The following is a 20,626-nucleotide window of genomic DNA, read 5'->3' as shown; positions in this document are numbered from 1 at the left end:
CCGCTCTTCTGTTGTGATCTATTGCACTGCCACAGTACAAGCACACACATGTGAGGCTGCCCTCAAAACGCAATCTTTTATCCAGAGACTGGTAGCGCTGAACAGCTGTTTCATATTAATTTTATATTTCCATGTGCTTCTCATGGGCCATCCTCTTTTGTGGAGTAACCACAGTACTCCCTAAACGTTCATGGGGTGTCTCCTGCGTCTTACCCTTAATCTGCTGCAATGTTAATAACATGGTTAAACCTCCATATCGAAATGGCTGAAGAGTTATGCATTTCAACCCGATTGTCCATTTTATTGTAAAAACATTTGCAATTTAACTGAATTACAGTTGGAGGTTAAGCAGTGAATGCTGGGCCATCTATAGGCAATAGCATAAACTGAATGTTACATTATCACAAAAACCTTTCTGTTTTGGGTGCTACAAGAGCCCTATTGTCTAAACTCTTTCACAGCTTTCCACCTTCTTTTCTTTTCTCCAAAACAAAAACATGAAGCTATCTGGATGTTTGGAGAAATGTCCCCAGCTGCCATTGTTCATCCATTGGGAAAATGTTAGTACACTCCCAGACGTCCTCCTCTGACACAGTGCTGGTGGCGAGCCCATGGGAAAGTTACCACCCCAGCACAGAGTCTCAGAAATGTCCTGGGATCGCATCCTTAATGTCTACCACCTGCTCCAGGCTGTGTTGTGATGTCATTAAGATTTGCACAAGTGAAGGCAGATGGCTGGAGAAGGAAAGCAATGTGTTAGAATGGGAGGAGGCCGGCTGATCCGTGCACCAGGACTTTATTTCTATGTGTTGAAAATGAACCTATTCCAGGCATCACAGAGTACATGTTTGTTTGTTTATTTATTTCATTTCAGAGATTGAAACAAAGGAGGCTTGTGACTGGCTTCGGGCAGCTGGATTCCCTCAATATGCCCAGTTATTTGAAGGTAAAAGTGATTGGTGAGAGTTCTTGACATCATGTGGGGGTACGGACTGTCTCATCTGATGTGGTTCTTTCACTGTAATCTCCCGCTACTTGTGCCATGTACTGTGCCATCCTACAGCATTTTCTGTGCAGGAGTTGCCCTTTGCCCATCTCTAAAAAGCACTGCTTGTTTGCTGTTTGGTTTGAAATGCAGCCGATCACTATTCACAACCTTTAAGCTGTTGTTTGTTTCTCATAGATTCCCAGTTTCCTATCAACATAGACCTTGTGAAAAACGATCATGAATTCCTGGACAGGGACTCCATCGATTCACTCTGCAGGTAAGCCCAACCCCCAGTCTAAATGATCAGTCTTAACAATATTATACTTTTCATTGGACTGAGCAGAACTAGGGTTTCATTCATGCAATGTGTGTGAGAAAGGATTTGATTGTTCCTGCTGAGCGGTTAAAAAAGGAAACGCCCACGTTTGTAGATAAACAGTAACCGCTGAACTGACGCAAAGCCCGATCCTAAGAGTACATGTTTCCACTTCTGTGTAGTTTATCTTTAACCGTGTCAAAGCATCACATTCCCTCTCGTGGGTTTTCTTTCTGTTATTTAGACTGAATTAAATACTAAATGCCTGTGTTTTCCCTTGCATTGTAGGAGATTAAATACTTTAAATAAATGCGCGGAAGTGAAGCTAGAGCTTGGGCAGCCCAGTCGAAGGGTAAGTCTGTTCTTGTGGCTATAAACGTTATTCATATATGCAGGGTTAATTGCTTGGTTTTCAGAGATGCAAGCAGACAAGCTTCTAGGCACTTGGCTCAAGCACAGTCGATTGAGTTTCATAAGAGGCTACAGCCACCTAGGAATTTAACAGTAAATCCACCAACGTGACTTTTTTTTTTTTTTTTTCACTGCAAGTTAAATTTATTCAACCTTGTTTGGATCTGTTACAAAGCAACATTTCCATCACACCCCGCAGCCACTCAAAACACACTTCTGTCTCTCCTGTTGCAGAGTGAGGATTCAGAAGAGGAGGAGCCTTGTGCCATCAGCTCAAAATGGGCCTTTGAAAGACACAGCAAAAGGTGGTCCCGCTTGGAAAGTCTGGAGTGCTTCAGCGTTTTGTCTCCGGAGAGCTTCTACCTCAAAAGAATGGACAGCGTTGACACCACCTTGGACAGCGGAGAGAAGCAGGACGCATGCTCCTTGCACAGCTCCAGCAGCGACGGATCCTGCGTTCAGAAAACAGCCCTGGACAACTTGGAGACCAGCAGGAGCTCTTCCAGATGTTCCTCGAGCAAGCCAGCGTCCCTGGACACCTCCTTCAGCGGACCCCCATCCCCGAGCGAAATCCAGAGTTGCGGCGGCGAGGAGAAAGTCCTGGAGAAGCCTCCAAAGAAAAGAGGAAAGAGCCTGCTGAGGAAGATGGAGAAGCTCCGAATGCACAGCTCCAGCCTGAAGAGGCCGCCCCGCGGCAAAGCCAAGCCGCTCATCAGCGGGCCGGTCCCACAGGAGGGCTTCGACGAGGACAAGCTGAGGCGCTTCAACTGCGTGGACATTTCAGAGCTTCAGGGAGAGCAGAGCAGGAGCAACTTGTCACTTTCCAGGCTGTCGTGCAGCAGCAGCAGCAGCAGCATCAGCCCGTCCGAAAGCAGCAGTGCCGTGAGCACGCCCAGCCCCGTCACGAGGGTCCGCAGTCACGCCAAGAGGGCCGGGCTGCGCGAGGAGCAGGAAACGGCAGACCTGTCCAACGGGAACGAGAGAAACCTACAAGAGAACCTCATCTTTCAAATCCCGCAGGGGCATAAGCCAGGGACTTTCCCAAAAGCGCTCACCAAGGATGTTTTGTCGCCCATAGACAACACCTCGGTGAACTGGAGAACAGGCAGCTTTCACGGGTATGGAGGCAGAAGGTCGAGGTCTTCAAAAGACCAGGAACTTGCCTGCAGCCCCCTCGCTGTTGCTGACCACCGGATCAGCATTTATGACAATGTTCCAGGTGTCCACGTTCATCTCAGAAAGCCGGGAGAGATCGGTGACGACGATGTTTTTTCGGAACTGGATGAGGTCATGGAACGCATCAACGGCATTCAGCAGCTGGTCAACCAGTGGACGGAGAAGATGTCCGAAGACGGAGACTCTGACTTTGCCAACGACTCAATCTCCCCCTGCCCGTCTTCTCCGAACGAAATGCACCTTGAAATTGACAAGCATCTAGAGGGGGATGACGTGGGTTCAGAAACAGAGGTGGATGATGCAGATAAAAATGCCAACGAGCTCCAGTCTGCAGAGGTCAGCTTTGTCAGAGATTCTGGAGTTGGATCGTCTTTAAGACATCGCAACAGGTTAGTTCTGTAATGAATTTTAAAAAGTTTTTGATCTGAGAACTCCGTGGGTCAACTTGTAGGTTCCCCGGAATACTTGCAAGCGCCTGGATTCTAGGTCAGTATTGTGTGCTGCCACTATAAACGAGATACAGCATTTTTGGCATTAATCATTTCTACGAAACGATGCTGAATTCACAGCAGAGTGCGCTGTGACCCTTCCTGAGTGAAACGGAGGCAGCATTCTGGTTACACCTGCTCTCTGTATAATACAGCCTGGTGCCTCGGGTACATGAAAACAGGGATTGTGCACAAATACAGAAGTATTAAACCTTGCTGTCTTTTCCTCTTAGGCAGCAGAGGTTGCACTGGTCCGGCGAGCACAATCTCCACTCGCAAACGTCCTGCCTGCAGATTGACAGGCAGTCAGCAGCTCAGCTGAACCTGCTACAGAAGATGGCTCTGCTGAAACTCACAGCCCTGATGGACAAGCACTCCCCCTGCAGCAGGCAGGGCTGGAACTGGTAAGGGATTAAAGGCAGCTTCTGTATGTACTGACGCGCACGACCTTGCAGGCCGCCCGCGAGACCAGACAATAAACAAACACTGGACAACAGGAGCTGCCAGCTCCAACAGTGCCACTGCAAAGTGGACCAACACAAGCAATAGCGTGAACAGCATGCGGTGGCGTTAGCTTGCAGTTCAACTCCTCTAGTGCAGTTCTGAAGCAATCTGCCGTGCAGAGCAAGGGAGAACAATAAAACATTTGATCATTTTTCAAGTAGTTCAGCCAAAGGCGGCTAAACAGAGACTCGGTCCTCAGCGCAGCTCTTCTGTTAATATTTATTTTTCATTTCAGTTTTGATTGTGATCAGTGCTGAGAGACAGTTCATCAGCGCAACTCATTCAGCGCTAATGTGCCGGCGTGTGCTTCCACAGCTCGCTTCTGCAGTTACTCCAAAACATTAGCCGTTCCTTTTCATTTGTTTCTGTAATCGTCTGAATTTAAACCCAGACAGAATAATGTAATGGAGTTCTTTCAGAAGGAGGAATAGTGATTGCGCTGTCTGTCTAGCAATCCTCAAGCTAAGCAGAACAGAAACAGGCACTGCAGATTCCCAGCATTTCCATCGATCCTCGCTGCTTTATTCAGGGATAAACGACTGGATTTCAGAAGGTTGGGCTTGGTTCTGAATATCTGGAATATGATAAGCCAGCGTGTTACACAGCTAAACACTGCCTGCTGAGAGGCAGCCCCAGGGTTATTCTCTGTCTCACATCATTCATCTTTTTTTTAGGACAGTTCCCAAGTTCATCAGGAAGATAAAGGCTCCGGATTACAAAGACAGGACTGTGTTCGGTGTTCCACTGCTTCTTAATGCCCGGAGAACAGGGAACCCTTTACCACCGAGCATACTGAAGGCAATGCACTACCTCAGAAACCAGTGCCTTGACCAGGTAAATGTGCTTACTGTATAGCAGGGGTGCTCTCCATTGCAGGCTCTTTCACTGCACTGCAGTGCAGCATGCTCTTCATTATCGAATCGAGCAGCTCAGAGTCTTGACCAGGTAAATGTGCTTACTGTATAGCAGGGGTGCTCTCCCTTGCAGGACAGTAGAGTTTTGCACACGCTGCTTTCTGTATTAAATGCTTCTTGTATAGTGCACAGATAGCGGCTCCACTGTCATCGGTTTTACAAAGTGCAATGACTCAGCAGCAGAGTACTGACTCAGCTTGTTTGCTGTCCTATTCCCGCAGGTTGGACTGTTCAGAAAATCGGGAGTGAAGTCTCGTATCCAGCACCTGAGGGAGATGAACGAGACGGACCCGCAGAGTGTGAGCTACGAGGGCCAGTCAGCCTTCGACGTGGCTGACATGGTGAAGCAGTACTTCAGAGACCTGCCTGAGCCCATCTTCACCAGCAAGCTCTGCGAGTCCTTCCTGCACATCTACCAATGTAACCCTCCTTCACAGTCTCCCCACCTCACGGCTCTCATCCCCACAGGCACTGCAATGACACGCTTCTTCCTATGTGTTTCATTGCAGATTTCCCTAAAGATCAGCAGTTGTCGGCAGTTCAAGCCGCTGTTCTCCTGCTCCCAGACGAGAACAGAGAAGCTCTCCAGACCCTCTTGTGTTTGCTCCGTGACGTGGTGGCATGTGTTGCAGAGAACCAGATGACTCCTACAAACATCGCGGTCTGCCTGGCTCCATCTCTCTTCCACCTCAACACCTTGAAAAGGGAGAGTCCGATAACGTCCAGGTGAGTCGTCATGGGCCGTCGAATCCAAGCAACAGTCCAAGGAAAGAAAACAGACATCTGTGGCTTGAAGAGCTGAATCTGTAGCTTTGTTGTGTTCCTCTGGTCACCCCAGGTGTTGAGGGGCACACTGCCCATTGTTCAGAGGAAGCTTCTTCCCAAGCTTTGCTAATATTTATAGAATAATCTTTTGCTGTTGTGGGTAGCAGTGGAGCTCAACTTGAAATTGGGAACATTTGGAATGATTAGTTTCGTCTTTGTTGCAGTTCATCCATAAAGTTTGAGATGATCATGAAACTGTTAAAGAGGCCAACAGCAGCGCAGGACAGATTCCCCGTCTTCAAAATGTATTTCATTCATTAAAACAGAATTGAAATGCTTTCTTTAGACGGCATCTTAGCCTGGTAGAGCCGATCTCTTTTTGCACATGTTTAATATGTGCTCCTTTCACTCGCTGAGCAGCACATTCTTAACCTGCTGTATTAACCTATGTGACCCCCATAGAGCTGCGGTACCCAGTCCAGCAATTACCATATCAAAGACAGCAATATTATTCCAGGCCTGCTCTTTTATCTGGGAATGACATAATAAGCACATGGGGGGAAAAAAAACACAAAACTGTGCCTTGCATTGTGGGCGGCTTGGCACAAGCCTGGCTTATGCAATGCATTGCAGGCATACATTCCGCAGTAATTACTTGCCGACAAAGTAGAAATTGTATCTGTAATTCGTTTGAGCTGTGTATGGAAACGCGGCACAGCTGGAGAAAGTGTCTTTATCTTTGAACTCGGTGTACTCAGATGATTCAGTGCTTGACGTTGGGGCTCGTTCTTCAAAGTCAAGCGATCTGGGAGCTTGGTCTCCAGAGCAGTGAAGCCGACGGGCTCTTATCAGCGCCGGCTCCGCTCAGAGTGCATTAGAAAGAACGTCCCGCGATAACTGGAGTGCAGCGGAAAGCAGCAGAACCGCGATGATGTCATGCAAGGACAAACCAAGAAGGGAAAGGCTAGCAGCAGCAGAAAAACATTGCCATTGAGCTTCGGGTCCTGGTTCCAAACACGTGCAAACACCAAGGCTGACTGCACCCAAGTCGTTTCTTGCTAGTATTGTTCAGTTAAAATTGCTTTGTTCCTTTGCCTTCATTTCAAAATAGGACTGTTTGTGTTGAAAAGCAGAAGTGCTGATTACAACATGTGAGGCCCTGCTCCTCTCAGTACACAGCGTTCTCTTTGGAAAGCCCTGAATACCTTCACCTTCAAGCCAGGCCTTCATTACTGTTTCACTGTGTGTATCTGTGCCTGGCAGTATTGTGTGACACTGCCAATCTGTATGAGACGAGGTGAGGGTGAGAGCTCTAGAACCACGAATGCAGACGAGCCCGGCTCTTTTGCACAGCGGTCAGGACACTCGTTTGCGGTGCGCGGGGTCGCCAGTTCCCTCCCAGTCTCTGCCCTGTTACATACATCAGAATGGTTTAACTACATGCATTGGCACAGTAGGCTTCAGTTTCCATGTGAGCAGTGCTGGTGTTTAACTACAGTTTTTTTTGTTCTGTTCTGATGCAGGTCTAGCCAGAGGAAGCACAGTCTAGGGATGCCAGACCAGAGAGACCTGACTGAGAACCTGGCTGCCTCTCAGGGGCTGGCGCACATGGTAGCAGAGTCCTCTCGGCTCTTCCAGGTACGTTCTACACCCCTTCCGGCACGAGAACAGAAGAGAGCAATCAGGAGCATGCAACCTGTTCAGCCCTGCCTGCTTTATGAGATCAGGAGCGTGCAACCTGTTCAGCCCTGCCTGCTTTATGAGATCAGGAGCGTGCAACCTGTTCAGCCCTGCCTGCTTTATGAGATCAGGAGCGTGCAACCTGTTCAGCCCTGCCTGTATTAATCAGAAGGGCAGCTAAACCAAATGTTGGAATCCAAGTATAATGGAACATTTCTATGCATTTCTTCCAGGTGCCAGAATACTGGCTATTCCAGAACGAGGACTCTTTCAGTGATGAGATGAGGCAGAGTGAAAGGGGGCAGTGTCCCACACAGAACAGCACGCAGGCTTACCTGCACGATTCAATGCAAATCGTGCTGACGGAGGCCAGGGATAAATTCAAAGGCTGGACGACCTGTGTTGCCTCAGAACAAGTGGAGCTGGCTTTCAAAAAGGTACCAATGATTCTCAATCACTGTCCCATCGACACAAGCAGCTGCTGTGAGCACACATCCACAAACAGAAGACACTCTTCTAAAGGAACAAGAACAAAAAACAGCAGTTTAACTTCCTAATCCTCTCTATTAAATGCCATTACATTTAGCATGCCAGAAGGGCTGTTTTTATTACAAAATGTTTCCATTGGCTCCTGTGCGCATGCCATGTTCTTTAAACCCGATAGGGGTTGACCTTAGCAATAAATGTAATATATTATTAATACATTATAATCAGGTAGATGACGCACATCCCTTGCGACTCTGGAAAGCATCGGCCGAGATCGAGGCGTCCCAGGGGGAGGTCCTCAATCGAATACTGAGGGAGCAGAACATTTGGGACAAGAACTTCCAGCAGTCGAAGGTCATTGAAGCCCTGGACAAACACACTGAGATATATCACTATACAACACAGAGCGCCGTGTCTCAGCCACCCCGAGACTACGTTGTGCAAAGGTAAGCCAGACCAGTGCTTTATCCTGCAAGCAACAAGCTATCACAAGAGCCAGGTGACCCTGTGTCTCTCCTGCACTTCTGAATCACTGCAGACTAAACACTGGAAACTGTGCCATGCAGCAACCTCTTTATAACCCCCTGTTTAAATGACTCAGTATAGTACAGTGGAAAGCATATTCATGAGCTGAATGATCACTTCTTGAGTCTCAGATGAATTACACAAGCTTGTCCATTCACAGCAGTGTACTGTAAATGATCCACACTGTAAAGCATGTTTTGATATTCTGCTGGTGCTTCCTATACAGTACGTATCAACATACTTTTACAAATAATTGTTTTAAAATAAATACACATAAAAAGGTCCTAAGTGCTTTTCATGGGAAGTGCAGTGAATGTACGCGCCTGTCTTTCCTCCCAGGTCCTGGCAGGCTGACATTCACACAGGAACCTGCGTTTTAGCTGCTGCCTCTGTGGAGCACGCTGGCGCCATGTGTGAGGGGATCAGAGGAGAGGTGATGGCGTGCCAGTACCTGATCCAGACCACGGGACTGCGGAAAACCAGGCTGACTCACATCTGCAGAACAGACTCCAGGTACTGCAGCTCAGAGAGAACGACAGCTTACTGACAGCGCTGGGTAACAATTAGCTGCATTCACCAGCATCTGAGCATTGCAAGAAACCAGAAATCATTCCTACATCGACTTCACACGTCCAGTTACTTAAAATCAAACACCTGCTGCTCAGTTGGATTTATGAACTGAATCTAATGCAAAACACTGATTGGTGCAGCAGAATGTTATTTTAGAATACAGTGTGGGGCTCTAGTACACAGGTGAGGTGTTACTACTGGGGCTAGCTGTGTGTCCTGCTTAAATCATCTCACCCTTTGCAAAGGCGTGCATGTTTCATTGATGCCCCTTTCCACCTTTTTACCTGCTTTGTCTTGAAAGAGTTTCTTCTTGTTCCCTTTTCCCCAGGGGACGAACCCCAGAGTGGTACAATAAAGTGTTTGGACACCAGCATGCTGCAGAGCTGCTCCGGATACAAGACTCCTTCAAACCCGAAATGAAAGAGACAAAAATCTAACCTTCCTCTGTGGAGGACAATGGACAAACAAACAAACACAACACAGGCACTTTAACAACGTTAGCAAACCAGGATGAGGAACTCTGCCAGCCCAAATAAAGAGGGATGAAGGGCTTCTTCAGAACTCAGTCCTACAGTAATATAGACTTCTGTGTCTGGGCTCACAATGACGATTGTTTGATGAACTGATAAGTGTATCCAGTGGCTATGCATGATCAACCCTGAGAATGAAGGCCCAGAGCACGAGCACACTCAGGCTCTTAGACTGCATTCAGTTCAGCTGCATGAGGTCCATTCTGCAGCGCTCTGAACCCCCAGGCTCTTATTCTGCATTCAGTTCAGCTGCATGAGGTCCATTCTGCAGCGCTCTGAACCCCCAGGCTCTTACACTGCATTAATTTCACCTGCATGATGTTTAAATCTACCTCTTTGAGGAAATACCTAATATAAATAGATTCTAGACACATATACAATATAGCAGCAGGGGGGGGGCACTGCTGTTGTACCCTTGAGCAAGGTACTTTACCTAGATTGCTCCAGTAAAAATCCAGCTGTATAAATGGGTAATTGTATGTAAAAATAATGTGATATCTTGTAACAATTGTAAGTCGCCCTGGATAAGGGCATCTGCTAAGAATTGTAATAATCTGCTAAGAATTGTAATACAACATATATTCATATATATATATATATATATATATCAATGTAAAAATAAACAAATGTAAACAGATTGAAATGTAAGAAATAGAAGGATCACACTTCACCATCGTCGTGTTATTTAATTGCTGTTATTTGTGTGTCATTTTTTTTTCAAAACATCTAAAAGTCCTGCTAGAAACACAAAGCTTTCCTTCCCTAGTTACTTAAGGAATAGTTTTTCAAAGCTTTTTTTAAACATAATACAGTTGCTATTCAGAAACGTGCGCAGAAGAGTTGAAGATGAAGTTGTTTTTTGTCCTAAGATTCTTCAGGAATCTTCAGCCCTCGCTCCTTATCCTGCTGGACACATCATCACACCAAGACAATAACGAGAAGCAGCGGGTTTCATCACACCCATGTCTTTGTTTTCTTTTTTATTTAAGATACAGTAAAATATAAGAGCTGATACAGCATGTGCTGTGAGGAGTGGCAGGCGCGTGCGCGGCTTCATCCTACATCCTCTGGACTGGCTTGATCCCCAGGATGTCGAAGCCCTTCGCCATGACGATGGCCGTGGCATCGCACAGCAGCATGCGCCACATATTGACCTTCACCACGTTACCTGAGGGGAGCAAAGACAACACAGGGACAAACAAAGGCATGTCAATCAAAGAAAACACAAACATTACAGGACAAGTCAAACACAGCCCTGAAATAAACAGGGACATTACAGGACGAGTCTAACACAGCCCTGAAATAAACAGGAACATTACAGGACGAGTCAAACACAGCCCTGAAATAAACAGGAACATTACAGGACGAGTCTAACACAGCCCTGAAATAAACAGGGACATTACAAGACGAGTCTAACACAGCCCTGAAATAAACAGGGACATTACAGGACGAGTCTAACACAGCACTGAAATAAACAGGGACATTACAAGACGAGTCTAACACAGCCTTGAAATAAACAGGAACATTACAGGACGAGTCTAACACAGCCCTGAAATAAACAGGAACATTACAGGACGAGTCTAACACAGCCCTGAAATAAACAGGAACATTACAGGACGAGTCTAACACAGCCCTGAAATAAACAGGAACATTACAGGACGAGTCTAACACAGCCCTGAAATAAACAGGAACATTACAGGACGAGTCTAACACAGCCCTGAAATAAACAGGGACATTACAGGACGAGTCTAACACAGCCCTGAAATAAACAGGAACATTACAGGACGAGTCTAACACAGCCCTGAAATAAACAGGGACATTACAAGACGAGTCTAACACAGCCCTGAAATAAACAGGGACATTACAGGACGAGTCTAACACAGCCCTGAAATAAACAGGGACATTACAGGACTAATCTAACACACAATGCAATACGGTCTGAATTATTTGGGTTTAGATTTTGGTTGAATATTTAAGCATGGCAGCCTGGTTTAACTGCACAGCGTGACATGACCTTTACTGCAACGCAAGTGACTACAAGCAAATAGCACACATTACAACCACTGATCTCATCCACTGCTCCTGGACAGAATAATTAAACACAACTCTGGAAACGCTTGCATCACCGACCGACTGCATTTGTTTTACACTCTCCTGTAATGCACTTAATGCCTTTAATCTATATTGTTCCAATTAATCCGTCCCGTCATTTCACATCGCTGGGAGGAAACCGTGCCGCTGGCTAAGAGTGCGTTGTGAGGAATCCCAGCTCGGAGGAACTGTCTCCTTGCATGTGTCTGTGCTTAAAGGGCTTCATCCTCATTTAAAATGGAAAGAGGAAAAAGGGAATGGACGTACGGAAAACACAGAAACATCTGCACGCGTGTTCCTTTATGGAGATCAAGCAGAATCATGAAACATCTGCACGCGTGTTCCTTTACAGAGATCAAGCAGAATCATGAAACATCTGCACGCGTGTTCCTTTACAGAGATCAAGCAGAATCATGAAACATCTGCACGCGTGTTCCTTTACAGAGATCAAGCAGAGGTACCAATTGAATTATTAAATCAGATGCCGTAATTCAACGCCTTTTACAAATTTCAGGAGAATGCGTGTTAAATAAAAATGATCACATCAAGTGCTGTGGGCTGTAAAGGATGATACTGCAAAGACAATGAAGTGAATGTTCAGTAACACATGACAAACCACACACTGAACAACAGCGCCACCTGCTGGAATCAAATGAACTTCTTCACACACACACACACACACACACACACACACACACACACAGAATACAGAAGAATAACCCAGAGGAACTCATTTTCATGTGCCCTATACACCGTGCAGATACATGAATCTCCAATGTGCTGAGAGAGCACTTTGCACAGGTTAACAAGAACATGCATCACGTGCAGGGCTTTTTAAAGGGACCAGCAGAGCAAACCCTGAATGCATTCTGCAGGGGGGGCTCAGTAAAGCTGTAACAGGGTTACCAAGCAGGAGTCCCCTGCAGCAGCGGCGGCGCGCACGCCCTTACCGGTGTGCCGGTCCTTCTCCACGCAGTAGCAGTTGTCGTAGAACTCAGTGAAGGTGGTGGCGAGCTCATACAGGTAGTCACACAGCGTGTGGAGCAGCAGATCCTCCAGGATCTTCTGCAGGATCTCAGGGAACCTCAGGATGCACTTCCCCAGCTTCCACTCCTTCTCGTGGTCCAGGACCATCTCCGTGCTGCCAGCCGCCTTGCGCAGCGAGGCCTCGTCGATGTTAGCCAGCCGTGCGATGGACCTGCGGGGGAACAAGCGGCGCACTTTAAACACCTTTCAGGATTCACCAAATGCTTCAACTGAAGAGGAGCCACCAGCTGATTTGAGTTTGTTCCTGATGTATTTGCCCTGCACACTTGAACATGAACACAGTGCTCCCTAGTTATATTTCACTGTGTGATTATTCTCAGTAACCTTGCAGCAGACAGCCCTCTGAACACACTGGCTGGCTCACCTGATCCTGGTGAAGGCGTACAGAAGGTAGGCTGCAGTGTTCCCTCGGTCATCCAGCATCTTGTCAAAGGAGAAGATGTAGTCGTTGATGCGGTTGTGCGAGAGATCCGCGTATTTCACACAGCCAAACGCCACCGCCTTCTGGGCAGCTTCCAGCTCTGCAGGGGTTAATACCTGCAAGAGACAATGACCAGGTGGCGTTTCCTAAAGCACTGCAAGACTTTCTGAAAATCTAGCTAGCGCTTTCCAACCTGGAGTTTTTTTCAATCGACTGCTTTTTCATGGTAGATTCATTCCAATTAAAAAAAAATGAATAAATGGAATCTTGCTAGTACTCAAATTTGTAAAAAGTAAAAAGTTCTTTGTTCCAGTACAGGTACTGTGATCTTTCTCCGGACTCCTCTGCTTGTATTGCATGCCTTTTAATAACTAATGCTGGATGAGACTGATGCATTGTTTTATTAGGAGTTGTACTGCTGAGGCCAGTCTTCAGGTTTTTCTTCATGGCTCAGTATGAGAGTCCCTGTATCAATGCAGTCCTCGCCTTGTCTCTTTCCTATCAGTCCCTGTGTCAATGCAGTCCTCACCTTGTCTCTTTCCTTGTCCTTCAGTTTGTCCATGGAGCGCTTCAGTCCCTCGTCCAAGAGGTCCATCAGTCGAACCGTGTCCCCTGACCTGGTCTTGAACTTCTTCCTGGAAGCACATGTAACACCAAGAGGAATCAGGAAAATTAAACAGCATAATAATAATAATACAATAGAGCTGTGTCACAATGAGGATGGGTCACTTCAGGAGCTGTCTGCTACTGAACTGACAGAGGATCATGAGCACACGTTCCTCTTCATGGGAGCAATCACACTATTAACACAGGGGTGGAGTCCACACCACCCAGCAATAGAGTCTGAACTCATTTCAACACTGAAGACACTGAGAAAGACTGCCAGTGGAAACGCTAGGCATTGAATAATTCACACTGAAGACACGGAGAAAGACTGCCAGTGGAAACGCTAGGCATTGAATAATTCACACTGAAGACACTGAGAAAGACTGCCAGTGGAAATGCTAGGCATTGAATAATTCACACTGAAGACACTGAGAAAGACTGCCAGTGGAAACGCTAGGCATTGCATTCACTGGGTTTCTTGGAGTTTTTCTAGCCCTTTCTGAACAGCACTTACTTGTCCTCCCCCAGCACTACTCCGAAGCCAGCATGCTCCACTCTGGTCACCTTGGGGTCGTACCAGCCGATCATCTGTGCTGCTGCGAATATGATCTGGAAGTGACCAGCCTTACACAGGAGGAGACACAGCCTTAAACATCACGCTTTGAAATGACTCTGAAACTCAAACTGCATTACATTTTATGGGTACCTCCTGAAGCAGTATACTGGTCTATCGTTTATAAAACAAGTTTCCACACAGGTGCTTCCATAGCTCCCAAGCCTCTGACTTGACCAGTCTGCTGTCTCACCTGCCCACTGTCCGTCACATAGATGATGATATCTGCCTTCTCCTCAAACAGTCTGTGTCTCAGAGCTGCCAGGTCCGAGGTGTCGTAGGTGTAACCTCCATCTGACTTCACAACCGTCAGGGGCACGGCACAGCCCGGGGCGAACACCACTCGACGCCCTTCATCCACCTGCACTAGCCCTGCACAGGAGGAGGGAGGAATCTGTGACAACACTGCCCTCTGCTGGAGGAACATCAACACACACAAGCTTTGAAAACTACACGAACCTGTGCATTGCTAACCCAACCCCCTTAATCGCCTTATTTAGTTAAGCCACAGGTATGTGCAAGTGCACAATATTACTGGTTCACATACGGCTTTATATATATATATATATATATATACACACACACACAATGATATTCTGAGGTGATATTCTTAGAAATACCAAACGTAATAAATGTAAAGGTAAACGTTTAGACTACAGTACTCAGGGTCTTCAGTTGTATTCTGTCTTCACTGAAAACACATTTGTCATTGAATGTATGAAGTTTCTTGGACAGTACTTCTAGATATTAAACTGTTGCGTGTCTAATAGTTACAGACAATGCACAGAACCTTGTTGAGATGTTCAGGACCAGACGAGAACATGCTGTTTTTATGATGGAAGCCCTTACTGAAACATACAGCACTGGTATGGTCTCTGTTTCTTCTTCAAAAGCACACTCCTATAGTCTATTTAAACTGCGCTACCTTTGTCTTCAAATTCCTTCACCACTTCCGTCATCATATCCTGATAATAAGACTCGCCCCTTTCAATCAGCTGGATATCCAGACAGTCATAGACCTTCTGAAACTCTGAGAAGAGAAAAACAGATGATCAAACCAGGGGCAGTGACCACAGAGCAATCCTCTGAGAGCAGTGAACACAGAGCATTCCTCCGAGAGCAGTGAACACAGAGCATTCCTCCGAGAGCAGTGACCACAGAGCATTCCTCTGAGAGCAGAGACCACAGAGCATTCCTCTGAGAACAGTGACCACAGAGCATTCCTCTGACAGCAGTGACCACAGAGCATTCCTCGGAGAGCAGTGATCACAGAGCATTCCTCGGAGAGCAGTGATCACAGAGCATTCCTCGGAGAGCAGTGATCACAGAGCATTCCTCGGAGAGCAGGGACCACAGAGCATTCCTCGGAGAGCAGTGATCACAGAGCATTCCTCTGAGAGCAGTGGTCACAGAGCATTCCTCTGAGAGCAGTGAACACAGAGCATTCCTCTGAGAGCAGTGACCACAGAGCATTCCTCGGAGAGCAGTGATCACAGAGCATTCCTCTGAGAGCAGTGTCCACAGAGCATTCCTCTGAGAGCAGTGACCACAGAGCATTCCTCTGAGAGCAGTGACCACAGAGCATTCCTCTGAGAGCAGTGACCACAGAGCATTCCTCTGAGAGCAGTGACCACAGAGCATTCCTCTGAGAGCAGAGACCACAGAGCATTCCTCTGAGAGCAGTGATCACAGAGCATTCCTCTGAGAGCAGTGACCACAGAGCATTCCTCGGAGAGCAGTGACCACAGAGCATTCCTCTGAGAGCAGTGTCCACAGAGCATTCCTCTCTGAGGGATCAGAATCTCAGCCTCATGAGCGCTTCATACAGAAAGGATGTCTGTGTGCTTCTCCCCTCTGTAACTCACCTTGCCTGGAGACGTCGCAGATTGAACTCCATGCTTTAATAAAGGCAGGGTCTTTGCTCTGCAGCTTCACCACACACTGGTACGCACGCTTTTTGAACTCTTCCTCGTTGTCAAAACGCTTCTTAGACTCCTATAAAAATTAAACAATGCTGATAGAATTCAGTTGTCTAATCTATACTGACTCTGTGTCCACAGTGATGATCAGAGAGCACTGTGTGATGAGAAAGTGTGGTTTTTAGCGCAGACCCTTCACTGATGAATTTGTGGATTTTACAGAAACAGCACTGCACTACATAATGCTGGGTTTCAACAGCCAGAACACAGCTATAATAAAGGTTAAAGGAAGGCCAGTGTCTGTCATGTGGGTAATGTAGGCACAAACACAAGGGTCATACCAGTCAGTGCCCAAGTGTGATGTCATCTCTGGCTCAAAGATCTCCAGCAATGTTTAAAACAGCAATGCCATGTGAGGCGTCTGCATACGTGTGGTGCATGGGACGGGTTACCACAGGGTTCTATGAAAGCTAAACCCAACGTACTTTGTAGAAGGCCTGGAGGTCTCCGATGGGTGGAGAGGCTGTCAGGTAGTCTGGGAATGTGTCCTGAAGGTGTGCGATTAGCATGCCGAACTGGGTCCCCCAGTCACCTACGTGATTTAATCTAAAAAACAATCAATCAATCAGACACAGAGTGCTCTTATCACACAGTATGGATCAATCAGACACAGAGTGCTCTTATCACACAGTATGGAACAATGAGACACACAGTGCTCTTATCACACAGTATGGAACAGTGAGACACAGAGTGCTCTTATCACACAGTATGGAACAATGAGACACAGAGTGCTCTTATCACACAGTATGGATCAATCAGACACAGAGTGCTCTTATCACACAGTATGGATCAATCAGACACAGAGTGCTCTTATCACACAGTATGGAAGTGAGACACACAGTTCTCTTATCACACAGTATGGATCAGTAATGGGTGAGGATTGTACTGTACTACACATCATGTTGCATTGGGCGCAGCCCTCATTATTTGGTAGTGACCTTATGACTTCGTGTCCCAGAAACTCAAAGAGCCTGCACATGCTGTCTCCGATGATCGTGGACCTCAGGTGACCCACGTGCATCTCCTTGGCAATGTTAGGAGAAGAGAAATCCACAACGACCTGGGAACGAGAACCAGAGCCACTGTTTAAAACCACTGCACCTGTGAAATGCTAATCGACGCGTCGGCACGGTAATCGACGTGTCATCGAAACGGTTCCTTTATACCAGAACACACCTGCACTGGAACCTGACAAAGAGAATCCCAGAACACACCTGCACTGGAACCTGACAAAGAGAATCCCAGAACACACCTGCACTGGAACCTGACCAAGAGAATCCCAGAACACAGCTGTGTAGCCCGTGGAGGACACTGTTTGAAAAGCACGTGGTCTGTATCACTGATATGCATGAAGGGTAAACACAGTGAATCAAACGCTCCATTCACTACTCATACCTTTTTCTTGGGTCCTGCTGCTGCAGGCTGCACACCGTTGACCAGCAGGCTTGTCAGCAGTTTAGACACAAAGTCCTTTCTGAGATGCACATTGATAAACCCTTTAATCCAAACACAGAGAGGGGCCGATCAGGCATGATTTCTAATCGGCTACACAGCAGAGCTACAGTCACAGTTTTCAAAGGTTAGTGCAGTACAACCAATGCTGTGCGCTTTCTTATTGAATTTCACAATACTGTCACTTTAACATTGAACATGCTCCTGTGAACAAATGCACGGGAGCTCAGCTGTTTGTCTGCAGCAGAAATCTGAACTTTTACTATCGCTTCAAGCAAACACTAAGAATGAAAGTCATTAATGGATTACCAGCCTAAGGGAAATATCGAGAATTCACAGGACAACATAATTAGCTTATTGATTTGTCAACCCATAAAAACCAACACAAAAAAAGAAAACAGGACGTCTGAACAAGTTTGCTGTTAAGCCCAAAGCATGTTAACACCTCCCATGTCTGCATCATTCTCTTCCGCAGTTATAGGTTATTAATATCCTAGTGTTTTACTGCATGACACAGCAGTGGTGGCTGCCAGTATCAAACAGACTCAAATACATTCGACTCAAATGAACTTCTCATTCCTCTCTGGCAGACAGGAGATCTAGCAAAAGATGAGGTTTGTTGTATACGTGGGATGCAGAGACGATGCAAAGACATCAAGCCAGCTCTAGGTTTGCGGTTTGGGAACCCGAGTTTTAAATGGTTAGGGCTCATGCATGCACTAGTGGATGACCAAACAGAAGGGCACATGGGTTATTCATGAAAAGGGAAAAGGAAGAGCTTTTCTTTTCATTGTAATTACCTGGTCCGGCGATCTCCACTTTCTCAATGATCTCATTGTCAGGAATGTTCTTGACAATATTCTCTGCAATTTCCCTCGGACTGACCTTCTGTCCTTTTGACTTCATCATCTGGAAGATACATTTCAATTCAAAACACTCCATTAAAACTGAACAAGCACCTCTGAAAAGTGAATATCAGGCAACGCTGGCGATCACATGAGATACATCTCCAGGGCTTGCAGTCAAGTGTTCAAAGATGACAGAACAATGACAGAGCGAGGATGTGCTTGGTGTCTGAATGGGGTGGACTGAAGCATCATCTGGGTCTCACGCAGCAAGCGCCTCACCTGAGCCATTGCCATGGCACTGTTGCACTGATAATCTCCGAACCTGGGCTGCTGGTTGGGAGTCACAGCCAGGGGGGCGTTCTCCAGGTGTGGGTAGGCGGCACGGATGGCGTCCCCGAAGGTTTCCTGAAGCCTCTCATTGATGTTGATCATGTTTTTACTACACTTGCTGCTTTCCTCCTGGAGGCTCTGTGAACAACAAGCACAAGTTACAGTCCACACAGCTCCCAGCAGCTCATACAGTGGATTCACTGCACACAGAAGCTCATACAGTGGATTCACTGCACACGGCAGCTCATACAGTGGATTCACTGCACACGGCAGCTCATACAGTGGATTCACTGCACACGGCAGCTCATACAGTGGATTCACTGCACACTGCAGCTCATACAGTGGATTCACTGCACACAGCAGCTCATACAGTGGATTCAGTGCACACAGCAGCTCATACAGTGGATTCAGTGCACACTGCAGCTCATACAGTGGATTCACTGCACACTGCAGCTCATACAGTGGATTTTTTAAGATAAACGATGAGGAGTATTTGCAAATCACCTTCTTCAGAATATTCAGACGATATTTGAGTTTTGCGTTCTCCTCCCGTAGCCCTTCCAGATGTGACGAGAAGCCTGCTGTCTCCGGATTCTTCAACTTCTCAATCTCAGCAGAAAGAGATCGGACCTCGCGCTCCTGTTAGAGATACAAGCAGCACACGAGACTCTTACCAAGTGTTCCCGATTCACTCTCTGCGATCACAGGACTACTCCAGAGATCTGTAGATCGTAACTAACCGAGCTGTGGAGTGTTCCCGATTCACTCTCTGCGGTCACAGAACTACTCCAGAACTTATTATCAAACATTTACATGCTCTGTGATGATGCTGTATATCCAAATCTGAAGTTTCACTTTCACTTGAACGATACACAACACTAAACAAACAAACACTAAGCATGCAGAGGTCATGGAAGTGCTGGTACAGCAACTACTTATCAAGTATACCAGTAACATTAACATGGGTCAAACCGCTATGCCTTGGGAGTCTTCCATTCATCCCTGAGAAACATTTACACTGTAGTGTAAGTTCAGAAGAAGGAAAATGGGTCGTTACATATACAGTATTAAGAAAGTGCTTCGTACAGCTACTGGCAAAGCAGCTGGATGAAGGCATCCTTGACATTATGATATACAAGCTTATACCGGGGTCGCAATGTACCGTTGCGTGAGGTGCATGCAATGCAATGCAATGCAATGCAATCCACACTGGGATACTGCGCCTTTAAACTGCCAAGCGTGCAGCGTGTCCAAGTATTGCATCAGACGCAGCGCTTTGCACCAGCTGTGTGATCGAGTGTAACACAGCTCCGTACTTTTATTTGTGCTAATAAATAACTCCGGTGTGCTTGCTTGGGCGGTACTGACCTGCTGTTGAATTCGGGACGTGTATTCCGCGACACGGTCTGCCATTCTCTACACTGCGCCAAGCTCACAACCCACTCCCCTCTCAATCTCCACACCGCTAAGCCACCCGGCCTGACGCTTCCTGCTGACGAAAAGAGAAAGAAAAACAGCGCGTCCCCTCCAAACAAAGGAACAGATCTCCACACTCTGCCCTCTTGTGGCGTGTATGTGTACTTGCAGTGACTATAACTGTACACTATACTAAGAACATAAGAAAGCTTACAAGCGAGAGGAGGCCATTCGGCCCATCTTGCTCGTTTGGTTGTTAGTAGCTTATTGATCCCAGAACCTCATCAAGCAGCCTCTTGATCTGCTAGCCTGATAATAACAAGTACTTTAGTAAAATCTATTGCTCAGCATATTTAGAATAGATTATTATGGGTATTTAATATTAGAATGTATACTAGTATTATTTACCTAGACAAGTATTTATGTTAATGTTTGTGGTATCCTAGTTGCCAAGGATACTATCTGAGAAA

The 20,626-nt window shown here is 46.6% G+C and overlaps 2 protein-coding genes across 4 annotated transcripts in view; one reads left to right on the top strand and one right to left on the bottom strand.

Annotated features, from left to right (window-relative positions):
• Positions 1 to 10,026, top strand: part of LOC117412925 (rho GTPase-activating protein 7-like) — a 32,834-nt gene extending 22,808 nt beyond the window's left edge. For 2 of the 3 annotated variants that reach the window (XM_058997231.1, XM_058997233.1), the window contains exons 2-14: positions 875 to 946; positions 1,184 to 1,265; positions 1,593 to 1,656; positions 1,950 to 3,280; positions 3,613 to 3,783; positions 4,558 to 4,717; positions 5,019 to 5,217; positions 5,307 to 5,523; positions 7,086 to 7,200; positions 7,476 to 7,679; positions 7,957 to 8,174; positions 8,593 to 8,766; positions 9,152 to 10,026. In XM_058997231.1, the coding sequence (XP_058853214.1) occupies positions 875 to 946; positions 1,184 to 1,265; positions 1,593 to 1,656; positions 1,950 to 3,280; positions 3,613 to 3,783; positions 4,558 to 4,717; positions 5,019 to 5,217; positions 5,307 to 5,523; positions 7,086 to 7,200; positions 7,476 to 7,679; positions 7,957 to 8,174; positions 8,593 to 8,766; positions 9,152 to 9,260 (3,116 nt within the window). In that variant the 3' untranslated portion in view covers positions 9,261 to 10,026. The remainder of the gene's footprint in view (positions 1 to 874; positions 947 to 1,183; positions 1,266 to 1,592; positions 1,657 to 1,949; positions 3,281 to 3,612; positions 3,784 to 4,557; positions 4,718 to 5,018; positions 5,218 to 5,306; positions 5,524 to 7,085; positions 7,201 to 7,475; positions 7,680 to 7,956; positions 8,175 to 8,592; positions 8,767 to 9,151) is intronic. The other variant, XR_009308255.1, reaches the window with a different exon arrangement.
• A 294-nt stretch (positions 10,027 to 10,320) lies between these two features.
• LOC117412940 (arginine--tRNA ligase, cytoplasmic-like) lies at positions 10,321 to 20,256 on the bottom strand. Its single transcript, XM_058997234.1, has 15 exons — positions 20,109 to 20,256; positions 19,245 to 19,379; positions 18,690 to 18,878; positions 18,363 to 18,471; positions 17,506 to 17,606; positions 17,049 to 17,170; positions 16,536 to 16,656; positions 15,997 to 16,126; positions 15,057 to 15,161; positions 14,325 to 14,503; positions 14,033 to 14,142; positions 13,442 to 13,547; positions 12,856 to 13,028; positions 12,395 to 12,642; positions 10,321 to 10,521 (listed from the first exon to the last, which is right to left on the bottom strand). The coding sequence occupies exons 1-15, from the start codon at positions 20,151 to 20,153 to the stop codon at positions 10,412 to 10,414; spliced, it is 1,983 nt and encodes a 660-aa protein (XP_058853217.1). The 5' UTR covers positions 20,154 to 20,256; the 3' UTR covers positions 10,321 to 10,411.
• Between the last annotated feature and the right edge of the window lie 370 nt (positions 20,257 to 20,626).

Source organism: Acipenser ruthenus, chromosome 23, assembly GCF_902713425.1.
Source record: "Acipenser ruthenus chromosome 23, fAciRut3.2 maternal haplotype, whole genome shotgun sequence".
Lineage (NCBI taxonomy): Eukaryota > Metazoa > Chordata > Actinopteri > Acipenseriformes > Acipenseridae > Acipenser > Acipenser ruthenus.
The sequence above is the reverse complement of the archived record's forward strand: the minus strand, read 5'-3'. Positions and strand labels throughout refer to the sequence as shown.

What these genes read in the sequence shown, in the direction of transcription:
- LOC117412940 (XM_058997234.1), bottom strand. Translation starts at nt 20,153, where the DNA reads ATGGCAGACCGTGTCGCGGAATACACGTCCCGAATTCAACAGCAG. An exon ending in AGGACAAGGAAAGAGACAAG is followed by an intron (nt 13,029 to 13,441) that starts GTGAGGACTGCA and finishes TGTCTCTTGCAG; the next exon opens with GTATTAACCCCTGCAGAGCT. An exon ending in GGAGAAGGACCGGCACACCG is followed by an intron (nt 10,522 to 12,394) that starts GTAAGGGCGTGC and finishes TGCTCCCCTCAG; the next exon opens with GTAACGTGGTGAAGGTCAAT.